Source organism: Merops nubicus, unplaced genomic scaffold (genome assembly GCF_000691845.1).
Source record: "Merops nubicus isolate BGI_N331 unplaced genomic scaffold, ASM69184v1 scaffold17069, whole genome shotgun sequence".
NCBI classification, from domain to species: Eukaryota; Metazoa; Chordata; class Aves; order Coraciiformes; family Meropidae; genus Merops; species Merops nubicus.
The window spans coordinates 1,003-18,607 of record NW_008633219.1 but is presented as its reverse complement, the minus strand read 5'-3'; the positions used below and the strand labels follow the sequence as shown (position 1 = coordinate 18,607).

General features: G+C 40.9%; 1 protein-coding gene across 1 annotated transcript in view; it reads left to right on the top strand.

Moving 5' to 3' along the window:
* LOC103780504 (cytosolic carboxypeptidase 4-like) overlaps positions 1-16,964 on the top strand; it is a gene marked incomplete at both ends in the record, with an annotated part of 42,883 nt that extends 25,919 nt beyond the window's left edge. The window contains one exon of the mRNA XM_008948191.1: positions 16,784-16,964. Within this exon, the coding sequence (XP_008946439.1) occupies positions 16,784-16,964 (181 nt within the window). The remainder of the gene's footprint in view (positions 1-16,783) is intronic.
* Positions 16,965-17,605: the final 641 nt, after the last annotated feature.

The window sequence follows — 17,605 nt, the reverse complement described above, 5'->3', positions numbered from 1 at the left end:
AGATCATTGCCTGCCAAACTTTGTGTTTGAGTATCCAGTGTACTGCCCTTAAGGTGGAAACTGGTTGAATGGAACATGAAACCTGTGAGAGAGAGGCTCTCTACAGACAAAGGCCAGTATTTTTCATGATGTAAAATGCTCCTTCAACTGCTCCTTGAGTCTCAGTGTTTAGTAGAAGTGTCTCAGGCAGCACAGCTTTGACACTGTGGTCAGCCTTCAGCAATTTAGCTAGATGTATATTAATATGTTTAATCCAAGTAGCCAAGGAAGTAAGCAACACATGGAAAGCATTGAAGAAGGATGCTAAAAACAGGCCTTGAAACACAGGCAAGCACAGTGGCTTTTGCAAAGGGAGAAAGTAAAGGTTAATCTCCTTCTCTCCCACCCTTTGCCTCATGAAGTGTGCCAGCAGAGCAGCCGTCTGAAGAAGGATCATCTGTACTGTGCTGGCTGCTCATCTGTAGTTTTATGCTTTCTTAAAAAAAAAAGCTTACTTTCTGAAATTTTGACTTTTCCTAAGCCTGCCCCTTTTTGGGGGTTAGTGCTCCAGAATTTTCTACTGTTTCTTCAGCACTTGAACAGGAACTACCTTTCCTTCTTTGAATTATAAGCCCCGTCTTTGTCCCGAGAGACTTGTAACCTTTGCATGTCCTTTCCAGAGAAGAAATATTCTGATTAACAGCAGCATTTTCTGGAGCAAAAGTTAGCAATGCCTCCTTGGCTGGTATAGATTTGAGCTAGAACATCAGTAGTGCTTAGCACTGGCTGTGCTCCAATCTTCCAGACTTATCAGAGCCTTTTCTGATATGCAAATGAATTAAACATCTTGAAAATCTTAACCAGCACATATCTTTGTCATAATTATTTTAATTTGTAATTGGTTTGTCAAGTGCCTCAGAAGTGCCTCCTCAGAGAAGTGTGGAACTACTTATATTTTTGTTAGAAGACATTGAAAATTATGAATGAAACTGAAAACAGCCTGGTCATACATATTTCTCATATAACATTGGAAATTTGTAGCTAGCTGCTTGGAACATCCCTATCTTACCACTCCAGTGTCTTGGCCTCATAGCAGTGGAGCTTACAAGCTTCCATAGGAGTGATAGGTTGCCCAGATTCTTGTTTTAACAGAAGAGGGGGGGAAAAATGCATTTATCCCCCTTAGATAGAAACAATTTGGGAAAAATCTGCAGATGCTGTGCTTCCCGTGGCCAATAACCTATGTATCTGATAAAGGTATTGAAATACAGCCTGGCAGAGCCCTCATGCAGCTTTTACTCGCTCAAATGGTGAGCAAACATTGAACTGCTACAAGGTTTCTGTTATCAACTTCAAATCACAGCATAAAAGATCCCCTAATCCAACCCTGTATTTCAGTGAGCTCCACATTTCCTATGCCTGGTCATAAATTCCAGTCACACACGGTCTTCTGGGACATATGTTAAAAGGTCAATGTGGTACTGTATAAATTAACCAGAGAAGCATTTGAATTGAGGTAAATCTGTTCTTAATGTGACAGAGATGGGCTCTTTGAGGGAGGACATAATTTTAGGGTCAGATTGACTGTGGAGTCTGAGTATCACTAGGAGCAATATGTTTACTAAGGGTTGAAGAGAGAATGCTTGTGCCTGAAGGTAAAAGCAGAGGTCAGGAAAGGGGTTTCTTTCAGCTGGTTGCAATATTCCCTAACTGGTGATGTGTCTTATGGCACAGGTTATTGTTTTTCACAAGTGCCAAGGTCTGGAGCAGCTGCTGATGCAGGGTATAAATTGGGTTGGTCTGAAAGGAGTTGGGTTTGCCCCTCAACACCTGTATTAAGGCAGCACCTTCTGGTTGGTAGAGCTGAAGTTGTGGGTGGTGTGGCAGGCTGTGGAACACCTTAATGTCTTGAATAAAACACCAGTAAGAAGGTGTCTGTGATGCCTGGGTTAGAAAGTTGCTGTGAGGTAAGAACTTGAGGTTTTGTAACAGAAGTGCTGCTTATGAGTGATTTAAAAAATTTTCTTTTGTTTTTCCTCTCTTTTTCTGCCCTATCTGTTCTCTGTAAGGCAATTAAGAAGTACTCCTTTAAGAAGAGGGGATGAGCTGCTGGGTTGTCTCAGTGACCAGTTGTTGTCTGTATCTCCTCACTGATATCTGCCAGGCAAACTGTGGTCAGGGAGTAAGGAGCAGGACATCTGGCAGGTTGGCATTGTGAAAGAGCAGCCTGTAGCTGGAGAGCTCACAGAGTGCAGCCTGTGTACCAGCTGCTGGCAGACCCAACAATTACACTTGCTGTCATAGAGGACAGTTTTTGTCTCTGGTTCAATATTTTTCCTCTCTGGAACAGAAATGCTGTGCTGCTATGTAGACTGCAGTAGATGCACTTTGTTTTCTGATGCCTGACAATCTTGTGGGAATAAACTATGTTTTGACTTGTACTGGCTAGCAAGATTGGGCAGAGTGAGCAAAAGTGGCCACTCTTCTAGCAAGCCATTGTTTTTAGTTTGGGAACTCCACTTAGGGCCAGTTTAAGGGAGGATGGTCAAGTCTTGCACAGATTGTGTTAAAGATGTGCTAGGCTGTGACAGAAACCAAAGTGCATCCTGCTACCAGGAAAGCCTGCTACTCCTAGGTGTTTTTTCATGATCCTGTGAATTTGTGTTTCTCACTCTAACAACAGGCTCCTGCTATGCCCAGGCAAAACCTTCCCCAGCACCCAGAACTACCAGACTGTTAGTGTGGGTGGTATTATAACTTTCATATTGTTTTCACCTTTATCCTTCTAAATTAGTAAGCTTCTTGGTGCATTTAAACCTTGACTGACTGGTTTGGCATGACTGTCTATTGCAGCTCACTTTAAAATAGAAAAGTCATTCACCTGATACCTCAAGGCGTTTAAAGCTTTCTGGAAAACATCGATCCAATTTCTGAATTTAATGTTCCAAGCTACATATTTTTGTATGATAAAGGCTGACCTAGCTAGTCATGTATTACAAATGATCAGAGTTGTTTGGATTGCATGGAACAGCTTTACTGCTCGTTTGCCAGAGCTGGAAGCAAATAGTTTGTTCAGCTACTCTGCCCACATCCATGCGAGGGGGTCTGTGCTCATGTGAAATGTAGCCAGCAGAATTTCTCTGTGCTGATCCCAATATTAATCTACCTGAGAGCATTACTGAGGAGGCATTTTTGCTATATGCTGTGTGCAATTGTTTTTCTCCTGGTTTTGTAGCTGTAATCCTGAACACCTGCTATTTCCAATTCCCACCTGTAAGCTGATTTTGCTGGGAGGGTCTATGCAGAGTTCTGCCTGACCTGTTTAAGTGAGTTAATTCCTCTAATGGGAGAACAGGATGCATTGCTATGTGACTGATGTAGCCAATCTTATACCAGAAAAATAAGTAGAGCAACATACTGAAACTAGAAGTCTGCAGACACCAGAGGCTGATGCTTCTTGTTGCTTAAAGCTGAGAGATTCTAGAAAGAAGTATTTGTGATTAATGGGCCTCAATTATCCATCAATACTAAAATGAAATAGGCCTAAAAATACCCTATAATGATTTTTAAAATGCTGTTCCGTTAACAAGAGGATTTGTCCATCTCTACATCAAAGAGAAACTTGTTAGCCCTCTGAGCTCCCCACCTGTTCTGAAAGCAGAAATAGAAATTGCTAATAAACAAGCAGAGACAGCTGCTATGTTCAGACTCCAAATGTGCTGATAAGATCAACTAGCTGATGAGTGACACGGCAGACACTGCGAAGTGCACCAGTGTTCACAGAGAGCTAAACTTGGACGGCTGTATGATTTCAGGGCATTTATTATGTGGCTGTTAGACGTCAGTTTCTAGCTGACAGAAAAATAGGTGCATTGAGTCTCTCATTCTAGGTAATTTTTTTTTTTTCCTTCAGATTTCCCCCTACTTTATTTTGATAGGTGATTTCACAGAATTAGGTAGCAGAAGGAACAGTACTAGTCAGTGTATCTGTCTGTCTTCTGGCTAGAAAGATGGGGGCAAAGTTTCATTTTGAAGTCACCAGCTACCTGTTATATCTGCAAACAAGCCTCCTAATGAATTGCTGAGGTAGTTTTGTCAGGACAGTTTTTCCTAAGGCATGTGACATCTTAGAGATGTTTCATGCCTCTTCTCCCTGCTCTGTCTTAACTTTGTGTTAATGAACTTTGCATAATCGAATCAGGCCCCAGAACCAACAGGACTTGTTCCAGATCTTAACTGCTTTCCATAGAAGGCAATTTTTTTCAGTAGCACTCAGAAAATGATATCTATCACCAACGCATTTAGAATTTAATTTGCTCTATCAATTGCAATTGTCGTGCTACTTAGCTGGGGGGGGTGGGGAAAGTAATTTTCCTTGCCACTTTGTAATTCTTTTACAAGCTTTTTCTCTTCTTTCTTCATTGAATTTGTTTAACAAACTGTTTTGAAGATTTTGTGGCTTAGCCTGGGTGCTGCTTCTGTGTCTTTGAAATAGCTGAGGTTAAATAAAACAGGCTCGATTTTTTATGAAAAAATGACAGTGGCAGAGGTGATGAGTGAATGAAGAACTCAGAATAGGGGTGGAGTTATGTCTTGACCCACAGATAAGGAAGGACCTCTGGATCACTCAGGGAAAATATTGAAAGGTATTATGGAGTTTTCTTTTGAGTTTCCCAAATGTCCTAGAAGTCTGGTTTTTTTGTTTCAAGAAAACTAAAGTGATCTGCTAAAGCATTGTCTTTACTTGTTCTTCCTTTACTACTTCTGTATCATCTTTCATTTTGCCCCCAAGTCTGAAAGTATGATGGTGATGGATGCAGGGATATCATAACACTCTGCAAATGCATGTGTTTCTGCTAATTTAAGGAAGGGTGGGTGGGCTCCAGCATGAAAATGGTGTCTGTGTTGTAGCATCACTGCCCAGGACAATCAGCATAACTGAGAAGGGGCTCTACTGATGATGTTCAAGTGCAGGATTCAATTCATTTTTGTGGTTAATGAGAAGAGGAGGAAGTACTTTGAGGTAATGGATTATGTAGAGATTTACTTCCTGGGTGAATGTGGATGGCACATGATACTTCATGTCTGGGGCTTGGGAAACAGATATTGAGCTTCTAGCTCTGTGACTGATTTGCATGTTATTCTTGGCTAGCTTACTTGACTATTTTTTTATTTTTTTTTTGTAAATCTCTTTCTTACCATGGAACATACTTGAAACACTTCATAGACTGAAGATTACATGTTTCAAGAGAATATGAGTGACATGGAATTTATTATTGTTGGCATCACTGACTTTGACAACCCTCCCAAGGGATGTTTAGGTCCCATGGTGAGCACCTATCAGAAGACTGTAACTAGTGATTGAAGTAGAGATGAAGAAAAGAGGCAGATGGATAGGAGGGCAGGAAGTCCTTAAATTCCTAGTGGGTCAAGCTGCACCTGCTGGAAATACAAATGCAGGGAGGCTTTTATGGTAAAAATGAGCTTGTAGTGGGTGTCGCAGCAGAAAATTTCTTTGACTTGATTTTTTCCTTTGTACTTACTCTGCTGGAGGAATTTCTGAAAAATGATGTTATCTTCTCTTTTTTTTTTTTTTTCTTTTTGTAGTACTCCCCACCCCTGTAGCCTGGTGTAAAAAGTGCAACCAGAGCTGAGGTCACTCCTTCCACTTCCTGACCAGCAGTGAACAGGGGAGACTCTAACAAGATTAGTGTCTCGGATGGTTTGTTGAGTCTTAGTGTTGCAGGTCACTCTGATACAGCTTGGGAATTTGGACTGTGGCAGGGTAGCAAAGAGCATTTAGTAGAGCAGACATTGAAGACTGTTCTTGAAAGGCAGTCCTGTAAATCCTGGCCTCTGGCAGCCCAAGCTGTTTAGTTATGTTTTATGAATCCGGTCATATCGTGTCTGCCACAGCTTCCAGATGCCAAACTCCTTCTGTGACAGTTTTGTCAAACCTTTTGAAAGGGCACAGAAACAATAGCTAGAGGGTCACCAGGAGGCACAACTCAACACACAGGAATTGCTCTTCTCAAAGAGCAACTAGCCAGAGGCGAAAGAATAAGCAAGAGGCAGATGAAGGACTCTGGAGTCTCAGTAGCTGTGGTGCCCCCACTATCCTTATTTTCTCTGTGTTTAGCACTTGCTAACTGTGAATGAGCAATAAAAATATAGTGGCATGCTTATAGTTTCTGTGCTGAATAGGTGATGGGCCTAGAAGCTATACAGAATGTCTGTAGATAGACTTGAAACAACACTCTTGCTCTTAAGTGATGGGTTTCTGCTGAATTTCATACCCTGTATCATACCATTTTAATTGGAACACTGCCAGAACCCACCTTCTAGTTTGTCAAAGGTCTTCCCCACCAGTTGGGATATGAGTTGTGATGCAGATACTATGACCTTATTTGGCCTGTCAAGATGTAACTTGAAATTAGGCTTAGCCCAGATAAAATAATTGCTGTTTGCACAAAGGGTAGTGCTGGTAAAATGCACCCCATGAGGCCATCTAACCTGCCTCAAATAAAATTTAATAGGCAGAAATCAAATAAAATCAAATTAAAGTGTGCAGCTAATGCATGGAAACGTTAAAATGAATTTGGATTACAAAGAGACAGAGAGACTAAATAGTTAGTTTCTTCATCCATGAAGGAAGCACACACTAGATACAGAAAACAAAAATAATTTAAGGAGATTTTGATTTTGAGAGTTGATATGGATGTTAGATGACAGGTGAAGGTTATTTTTTTGATGTAAGCTGTTTCTCATTACCTGCATGTTTCTGCAATTAGAAAACATCAGTTAGAAGTCTCTTCGTATTTTGAAAACAAGGTATTAGCCTAAGAAGCTTTGTTAGATTTAGCAGGAAGATAAATCATCTTTGCAATACTAGCCATTAGCCTGTCATGGCCATGATTTACAGGGATTTTCTTTTATTTAAATAAGTGTTTCTTTTAAAAGCATTCTGATAGTTTACAGAGCAGAAGATTAAGTGGTAGTGAATGCTCTGAAACATAATGGTTTTGATATGAGTGCTTCTTATGTCAAGTAAGTAGAGGAGCTCATGCTGTGGATTGTACAGGCTGTAAAAAGTGGCTGAGCTACAGTGGAAGGATTCTGCAGCAGCCTCAACTGGAAATGTTGAGAATTCTGCTGGAGAAATGTTGGGATGAAGATGCAGGATGGCACTGGGATCAAGGAAATGTCATGGTATCAGCTTCGTGAAGCTAGATCCTGTACTACACGTGAGAAATTCAAACTGACTAGTAGCTGTCACTTATGCTGTTAAATCATCTGCCTAAAAACTTTCTGGAGAATTTTTTTAAAATAAATTGACTATTACTTAGGAAACTATGAAATAAAGAACAAAAACTTCTAGTGTGAAAACTCCCACTTTTGCAGTGTTACATGGGATGATGAGGAGTGACATCTCATTCCACTTGTATTGCTTCTGGGACTGCTGAGACTGTTCTGCAACCTGACTTCTTACTTATGAGTACCTTTTTCTGTGCTTTATAGAAACTTATGGGGGAAAAAAGAACAATTTTCCCTTTCCAACCCTTCCCACTATCTTATTCTTGAGAAGAAACAGCTTTCCTCAGACTGCTACTCATCCATTGATACAAGAAGACATCATTCATCAGAAATGGTTTTGCTAACATCTGAAGGGAAGAACTTCTTACTGACCTTAGACAGTGACTGCTTAGTGCATACTGTTTGATATTTCTGCATGTGATCTATTCTATGCAGTGGCAAATTTTGTTCCACCTGGTTTTCTGTGAAGTATTCTGGGATTCTGACCTTATTATAAGATCCTGATTCTTTCTTCATCCTTAAGACATTTCAATAGCAGAACTGCTTGAAAGGAATATGGCATGAACTCCAATGTTCATGTCCATTATCTTTCTTGGAAAACCTATATCTCAATACACAATTTATGTGCCTAAACAACTAATGGGAACTTGTGATTTGAAGTTTGAACACAAGATATTAAACACTGTTATTTCTAGGGTGCTGGGGGACAGTGGGTGAATAGAGAGTTGAACTGTTCACTAAGACTAGATCTGCTACTGGTAAGAGTTCTCCTAAATATTTTGGGCAGAAAAAAAAAATGAGGTTCCATTTTTTTATGTTCTAGACATGAAGTCCTAGTGCCTCCCATTTCAGTCTTTATGAAGCTAAAACTTTATACATAGAGGTAGGCTTCCTGTCAAAGCTAAAGCAGGCAGGAAGCTGTACCATTTAGAGGTGAACAGTAGGATTAGTCGTCTAGTTTAAAGACATTTTTGCATCATTCTGGTACTGAATACTTCCAATTTAGTCAAACTCTGCTTTGTGTTTGTTTCACAACATGTCATGTAGTCTAGAAGATGAAAAATGGGGTTGCTTGTGTCATGATAAAAGATCATTGGGCCAACATCAGTTTTGTTGTCATGATGATCTGATTGAAAGATCTTTTATGTTGCTCCCTTATTTACCTTCTTTTGCTCAGTTGTTGGGGGAGTTTGTCTAAGAACTTGTCATCAAGACAAGAGTCATTCAATGCAGTTAAAAAGCTTGGGGAAGACTTGGACAGCAATGATATAAAAGTCAATTTAATGATGTCACAAAAAAAGGTGAACCCACAGCAGGTCCTACTGTGAAATTGTTGACATAGTAAGTCTACAAAAGACATCTAACATTTCACTTCTTTTCTTTCCTTTTTCTGTGTTTTTCATATGTAACAACACACACAAGTTAAAACTTTCACAGCTTGCTTACTGCAGAAGAAATTCAGGGTGGTATTTTTAAGAAACATCCCCTGACAGAATATTTCTGGAGCAATGGAGTGATAAATATCAAATCAAGCAAAGACCAAGAATTTAATTTTTCCCATCAGAACCAATCTGTGATGCTTTTTATCTGAACAAAAAATGGTATTTTATTCCTTTGATAATGAGAGGTTCCGACTGCTCTTCCTTTTAATATATTTTATTTCTTACAAGTCATTCCCTGAGGAATTCCTCAAGTCAGAGGAGGATCTGTGCCTCTTAAAGGGACAGTGCATATTTAAGAATAAGCATTGTTTTGTGTTGTAGATGGTATTAAGTAGGTTTTAATTTTCTGTTCTGTATAGAGAGTTTATGGGCAAAAAGCTCTTTAGTATAGAATTTCTCTCTTGGAAAGCAGAGTAGCCTGGAGGACTACACAACAGGTAATTTATTTTCCTGTTAAATTTGGCTATTATTCCCAATGGTGAAAGAAACACTGACAGGTGCTCCATTTTTCCATGCCTGTTTTAGGGGTAGCAGACCTCAGTGCAGATCCTAAGCTGATCTTAGGCTGCTGTAGTCACAGATAAAATGGACAAAACATTGAGATCTTCACACAGCTCTTTACTATTTGTCTTCTGCCTAGAACCTCGGGAGACTTTCAAGAAAAAAAATAAGGGCTTCAGAACTGGATCTGTCGAAATTAGTCAAGAAAACAAATGCCCTGTTGGGTTATTTCTGTCCTCAGCTACTGCAAGATTGCTGTGTACAGAATGGCGCCTTGTGCTCTGGGCAATGTGGTTTTAATGTTGACTTCTACCTCTCCACAGGGGACACTCTTCAGGATAACTCGCTGATATTCAGCCTAAATGTTCCGTGGTAAAGTTTTATCCCATTAACCCTGGCTTCACCCTGGTTTAGTACCCTAAGCAATTCCTCTTGCTGCTGTGTAAGTTCTCAGAGCTTTGGCAGTGAAGGGCGTGGGGTGTTGCACTGGGGTAAAGACAGTTGTAGGAGGCAGGGGTTGAAGCTTTACTTACAGTGTGAAAGACATTTACTCCTGGAGTGTGCCCTGGGGGCAGCCCCCCTGCAAGTGACTCCTGCTGCAGACTGTCCATCTGCTGTCCTTCATCTCTGCAGAGAAACTATTAATGCTTGGAGCTGGAGGTGTGGCTGGAGGGCAGCTCCTGCCTCAGAATTCACAGCTCAGCGATGTTCTGCCCTCTAGGTGCAAAGCCAGCTTGATCCCTTCAGGGATGAGATACTCTCTGGCTAGGGATGTAGCTAGAAAGTGCAGAGTGGTTGCTCACACCATGTTGAAATGTGCCTTGCAAATGAGATAGATGGAGTGAGTGAGTAGTGGGTATACAGAATGAAATGTAAAAGTAAGGGGTGAAAATATTGCTGTTTTGGAGCTGAAGCCTTATTAAAGTCCTGTCTGTCCTATTTGGGCAAATTCTTTCTAAAGTATCATGTGTCACCAAAATCCCATTAAACTGTCACATAAATTATCAGAGTTTCCTTTTTCCATCACTGTGGATTACCCAGGGAGATATTTTTATGACAATTGAAGCTTTTTCAGTCTGCTCCTCTTGCCTGATTTCATTTCAGATGAAATCCTTCTCTCAGAAAACAGCTCATGGGTTTCATAGCTCTATGGATCTCTGTACTCTGCTTGTACAGCAGTTATCCTGTATGTTTCTGCTGCATTTTTCTCTTGCTTGCACCTTCTTTTAGGCATGGGATGGTTTAGGCCAATGCTGCCACTACTCTAACCACACTGAATGAGAACACTGTACAGGCTGTTTTGATGAGTCTTCTGAGCATTCACTGACTGGTTCTTCTCTTGAGTCAGTGTTATTTTCATATGTAAAGATCAAAAGGTAAGAGAGTCATGTATGTACTGAATTTTAAAATACTATTTTTACTTGCCAGTATCAGATGTTTTGTCTTTGCAAGCAAATCTGTTTTCCCTTGCTGGCTGAAAAACATGTGCACTTATGATCAGGTCATGGCAGTACAAAATACTTATCTGAAATTGCCTGCTGCCATAGAACAAATTAAGGCTGTAATGTGTTTTATAGAAGCAGGGAATGATGGATCCTTGCCTGCCTTTGACAGATAATCTGGAGCTCCCTACATACATCAGCTAGCTAGAAAATCTGTTGGGAGGACTCTGGGAGCTAGCTGATCCTAGTGTTTGCTTCTCACCCTTTCAAAGGGTGCATACACTGAAGCTAAGAACCAGTAGGACCTAAGGTTAATACAGGGGGGATTTGGAAGCCAATCACTTTCAAAAGAAACCTCAATAATTATATTAATACAATCTTGAAGTTGTAGTACTGTTGTTAATGGAGCAGGGAAAGACAAACTTTTCATAAATATTTCTGATCTGTATGTAGGAAGAAGCTCAAACAGTGTCAAAATATCATGCACTGTAACAGCTGCATGGTTTAATTCTGAAGCTTGGTGCTACCTGGGCAGCTGACAGGGAGTGCAGAGTGAGATGAGATATGCCAGTGAATATTGAGTTGGCATATCCAGAAATGGTGGCTGGAAATTTCAATTAGACTAACTCAGTGGCACGCACTTAAGGCTGGGATTTAAGTTACAAATGGGAACAATCTGCAAAGGTTTTCGATGGGTGCAGTTTCCAAAAATAAGATCCAGTTGTTCCTCAGTCCCCTGCAGGAGGTACACTTTGATCTGAGCAGGAGTTAGTTCACGTGGGTTTCCTTTGGCTTCAGTAATCCAGAAGGACATGCTAAGTAGGGGTAATGGTTCCTGTTGCCTTCAGAGCTTGGGATTTTGGAATCTGCTCCAAAATGGAACTGACAACTTGCTTATCAATTTCCTGGAATTTAAAAAGCAGAGGTAGTAGGATGTCAAGCTGCACAAAAGCTGGGCAGGCTGTACCCATATTCAGCAACCTGATCATCTCTGATTCAGGGGTGAATGAATTCATAAAATACACACACAAAAGGAGGTTGCTAAGCAACTTGGAGCCTGAAACTCCCCCATCGAGCTGTGAAGGTAGAGAACAGGCAGCCGAGATGATTTGTTGTGTTCAGTTCTTTGCCATAGGTAACAGTCATAGTACATATGGTATAGACCTCTTTAAGAAAGGAATAGCTCATTGATAATTCTGGAAAACAACAGCTGATCCTGCCAGGCTGTGTATTTTACCTCTGTCTTAAGATGTGTCTGCTTTGGGAGCATTTAGCTAAAAACAGAGTCAGCAAGGAGACAACGGTGTTGGAGTTGGGGGAGATGAGGAAAGAATTATCCTTTCTTAACACAACTGAAAGACTGACAACTAGTGGAAAAGTTTAGGAGGGGAGTAAAGCATCTGACACAGATTCTGCCTTAGATCAGTCTCATCCTTTCTGTGATCTCAGTATTTGATGCTTTTTACAAACACATTTTAATATATTCGTTGTACATCACACCATATCCTGTCTCTTCTCTGGCTTTGTGAAACTATGCAGCCTTGGGCATCTCAGATGTGTCCAGGACAGCATGCAGCTGTGACAGGCATGGGAGAGCTCTGTGGTCATGCCCTTGTTTACCCATCATTTGACTCACAGAATACCTTGTAGTGGCCACACCTAATTAAGCTGGAAGACAGAGTTTAGATTTATTGGTGTGTCTACTATGTCCTGGGGTAAACTTGACCATTTGATTTGTGTAATGCTCATGATGAAGTCATGATGTATAAGGGGAAAAAAATAATGTCTCAATGGCCCTGGGCTTGGGTTAGAGAGGTATGTAGAAGCACAGCCAGAAAAATTCCAGTCAAGACCTGGATCTAGGTTGACTTTCTCACATGCTGTGTAAATAATTCCCCTTGACTCCTTATAAAATCCTAACCCTGTGTTGTTTCAATGCCCTGTCCCTTTACAAATGGCATGGCTCAAATCTCAGCTTGAAATAATTTAGAACACCAACCCAGGTCACAGAGCCTGGAACTGCATTTCATTTCCCTTCAGTGCTCCTCTTGATGAGGGACACTGCTGTGTTAGTGGAGTTTTTGTTCATTGCTTTTAGGCTGCTCTTCCCCCAGCTGATGTCACGATTAGTGATATCAGTCACCTCTTAGTGATCCTGGGTGATGACATGACTAGAAAAGGAGTCTTAATAACAGGCAGGAGATTAAGCAGCAAGTTATCAGTACTGGAAGAACAAAGCTCTTATTTTTATGCATATATCCACAGTCAAACTGAGTGAAGAGAAGGGGAGACGGGAAGGAAGTGATACATTAGTAGAATTATTACTCAGAGGGGATTTGCTCTAAGTTTTGAGGAGGAATCAGTGATGCTTTCGTCTCTCACCTCGGGTATTGTTGGTGCCATGTTATATTCTGGGCATGTTGAAATGTAACACAGTGTAATGAGATGTGATATGTTGGATAAGGCTTTATGTAGCATGAAGAGGCTCCTTTTGGCTTTCTCTTTTTATTATTTACATTCCCAGAGAAGTTTGTGTCACATGGGCTTTGCAGAGATAAACGGTTAACCTGAGGTTTCTGGCAGCTTCCCCAGAATTTGGGGAGGATCTGCCAAAGTGTTGGCCTGAGGATTTTGAAGATTTAAAGTCAGTTTGGGGCCTACAAAGATATATATGTGATATATATATGTGTGTATATATATGAGATATATATCTGTATCTATATTTCATATATATATGAGATGTGACAAAACCTGTGTCCTGAAGTTAGATTAGTGAGGCACAGGGGTAAGTACAAAAAAAGCTCTTAAATAGCACAGAGAGAAGGGCAGCTGGCCACCAGTGTGAACCAGCAAGCTATACTGGGTAGCCCTGAAGTGGTCTGATCAGGACTGCAGTCACGGGGATGTTGGAAGTCAGGAATGAAGTGGAGCAGCTGAATTGAGTGCAGAAATCCTGAGTGGTGCCTACCGTTTGGAGTGCTGAGTGTGGCTGGCCAGTGCTGCTGTCACTGCTTGCATGAGCTCTAACATTTATCATAGTTAGCACAATAATTTCAAGGCAGGTAAGGAACTGGATATGCTGTAAAGCATAGAACTGAGTAACTCCTGCTGGCCAGAGTCAAATCTTTGTTTCCTAGGTGTTTCAAGGGTAGCAAGTTTTATGGCCCTGTCATCAACTCTTTGCTCTGTTTGCTGCTTCATTAGTCTTCATGCTGGGTGCAGTCTTGGGGAGCACAGTGCTTGGCTATGGGATTTGGCTGTGATGGCTTCCCTGAAGGGAATGGGCAGCTACCAAGCTCTGTGGGTTCCTTGCTGGTACGTACCTTTGTTATGGCTCTCCTGTGGATGTGATGTCAGAGCTGTGGATGGGCTTGTCAGGAGGGGAGCTTACAAAGGGAGCTTCAGCTGCAATAGGGACGTTTCCTTTGCTGGACCTACAGGCTATGTAGGTCCATTGCTGTCCACAGTGAAACCATACAGATGATCTCTGTCTGGTCTCTTCTCCCACACCCCCTTTCCTGGGTTTTAACATATGGAAACTCCAGAAGCTTTTTTCATGTTGAATCTAAGACAAGCCTGACTTCAACCAGACTTGAGAGGAAGAACGGAGCTCAGGTCTCTGTCAGACCCATGCTACTTGCAATGAGCAGAATTATGGCAAACTTTCCTGGGTTTTTGGGATTAAAAAGATCTTGCTTAAGGTTTCTTTTTCTTATCTTGAAGAAAGAACCTCTCAGTCAAGATGATGTGCTCTCTCCCAGTATACAAAAGAGATAAGGGTGCTTAGAGCTGTATTCATCTATTGCAAAAGAGAACTGGGTCTCTTTTGCTTTGTGCTGTTTACAGCTGTTGTCCATTAGGAGTCCTCAAGAGCCTCATTGTCAGCTACAGCAGCACAGTCCCGTAAGTTTAGCTCAGCAACGAGCCTGCAAAACAGCACTAAATCATGGTGATGGGAGAGAGAAGAAAATGTTTGGAAATGACAAAATGCAGCTGATGTCTTTGTGAAAGCTAGTTTTTGCTTGCTGTTATTTTAAAGCATTACTAAGGTAGACTCTAATGCACAACTAGCTGGAACAGAATAGAAAATGTGTACTCTGATTTTGAGGGGGGAAAAAAATCAGCATGGCTAGTAGTTCTGTAGGAGCCAAAGGAAGCTTTTACACTCTGTAAATGCTTTAGACACTTGTGTAGACACATGGATCAAAATACACTAACCTCACAGTAAGGTGAGGTGTAAGAATGATAAAAGAGTAATATATGACTATTGAGAAACAGAGTTGCAGTTGCTTTACTGGACCAGAATATATGACTGCTCTGCATGAGCTCTGAGCTGAGAATACAGTTCACTTTTCTAGTGCCCACCAACTGCTTAAGAGGAAAGCATGGAAATGCAGAGGGGGGATTGTGTCCAAATCTGAGTGCAGCCCTGAAAGATGTAACTAAATTGTATTGTAATGTACATATTGAGCAGAACCGTGTGGAATATATAGCTAAGGTGAAAAATGACTCCATATTCCTTGACTGTTTTTCATCATGATGTTCCACCTCTCTGTTTCACCTTAATTGATTAATGGTTTGTAAAGCATTTGGAAACAGAAAGACAGCTTTAGGAGCTAAGGTGTATAACTTGCTTAGTCAGCTTTTGATCATAAGGGCACTCAGACGATGCCTTTAGTTTTGTTTTCTTTCCAGTTACCACTTCCAGTCCTCTCAGCTGGGGTCCCTCCATTCACTCAGTGGAACAGAGCCTGAGCTCTGATGTTGCCTGGTGGAGCAGGACAAACCTCTCCTGGCATCACCGTGATGCCCTGACAGTTAATGGTGTCACTGAAGTAAATCTGTCAGGTTGAGGTGTCATAATAGCCTGAGATTGTGAATGCTCACAAAAGGATCATTTTAAGACAGATAACTGCTTTGTCCTTTGTCTTTATTTTCTGTGCCCTGGTAGTTGTCTCCCTCTGCCTCCTCCTATTTCCTTGGCCCGTCCTTAGAGTATGCTCAGCACAGATGGGATCTTCAAAGAATCTGCTGTCAATCTTGGTCTTTTCTAAGCATATGTATACTGAGAGTTTTTGGAGACTTATAACTAGACCAAATGTGGGTGCTTTTTCACAGGAACAGCAAATAATATATCTGATAACAGGGAAACTTTGTCTGTTAGATTGAAAGTTGACTTTGAAACAGGTTCAACAGAGCTTATTAATGAACTGTTTAGTAAGACTTTGATTATTTCTTTTTAAAAAGAAACCCCCCAAACCCTCTCCTCTACCCCAAATTCCCACAGCTTGTCTCCCATGCCAAATGTATTGCTAGAAACAGCTGAACCCTTCTAGCTGCATTCTGAAAATCAGTTTTACCAATTGGAGTGTGCATTTATATGATATAAAACTGAAAACTTTCCACCAAAAGCAACAGCCTGTTTTAGCTATGCACTTTATTTCTACCTCTTGTTGGATGGATATGAAATGATAGCTATTTTTAAGTACTCTACTTCTGCAGCTTATCTGGTTGATATAATTAAAAAAAAAAGGGATATTAATATATACTTTTAGCTTCATTAGTTATGATTCTGACCCTACAACACATGTTACTGCTAGAGAGCAGACAGCTTGCACATCCTTGGAGCCCTTATGGGTGGACAGATCTGCTCAGAGATTTGGAAAGTTCTTAACTGTTCACGGTCACATACTGAAAGTTGAGCAGGACCTTAAAAAATTAAATTATTTCTAGGTGCCTTCTAAGCCTAAGTGAAGTTTGATAAGATCAAGCTTTCAAGAGTTGCCAAACAATATGCTGGTGCTATTTTGAGAGGCAGTAATCTGCACATGCAAAATGCTCTCTAATGGTGCATGTAAATAGCTGTAAAGTATCATAGAACAGACAAGAAAAAGGGTAAGGATTAAACTAGTCCCTGCTGTTTCCAATGACAAAACCTGGGATCAACTGGCAAACAGCACTGTCAGGAAATGTCAGGATTATTTAGGGATGTATTTTTACTGTGATACGTCTCAGGTTGTGATCTCCGAAAGGAATAAAACCTATTTTCAGAGTTGTTATGCAATAAGAAGTCTTGTCTAGGATTTTTTTTGCTTTGTTTTCCAGGCAATCGTCCTTATGTGTTTCTTATGGCTCGTGTTCACCCTGGTGAGAGCAATGCCAGCTGGGTCATGAAGGGGACCCTGGAGTTCCTTGTGAGCAGCGATCCCATTGCTGATCTCCTGAGGAAATGTTTCATCTTCAAGATTGTTCCCATGCTTAATCCTGATGGAGTCATTAACGGCAAGTGAGTTGTGACTTGTACTTACTCTGGTGTCTTGCTGGGTTTGTCTGCAAGCTTTAACCTTGTGCACTTAGCAGGTCTTGTGTTCAGTATTTTGGGTCAGGAAAATTCCCTTTGCCTCACATTTTGCTCATCTTGTGATTAGTCCTGGGAGGGAAATGTGACTGTAAGGTACAGCCCAGTGTGCTGTATTGCATTTGTCAGATGTACGTGATTCTGTACTGCGTGTGACCCTAAGATCTCTGAGTTGCCTTGGTGGAGTGTTGGTGGTATCAGAGAAACAGAATCTTTCCTGATAAACAGAGGTCTATCTATTTTGCTAAAAAAAAAAAACAGAGCAGACTTCACCTGCAAGACATATATGCTTGGGAATAACTGGCTTTAATTAATGCTTTCTATAGCATGGTGGAGGGGAATATGAGTAAGGATCTATTAAATTTTCACATTTTCATGGAAATATTGCCATATAGTGAAGTTGCCTCCTTCTTCCACCTCCTTTTCAATCTCCCCTCCCACGTTTCCTAAGAAATACTGAATCTGAGCTTGGAAAATACTGCTTTTTTTTTTGCTGCCTTTGCTTTTCCACTATCCCTGCCCACCCACGCTAACTTGCCGTCCCTCTCCATGTACAAGAGTGAAGAAAG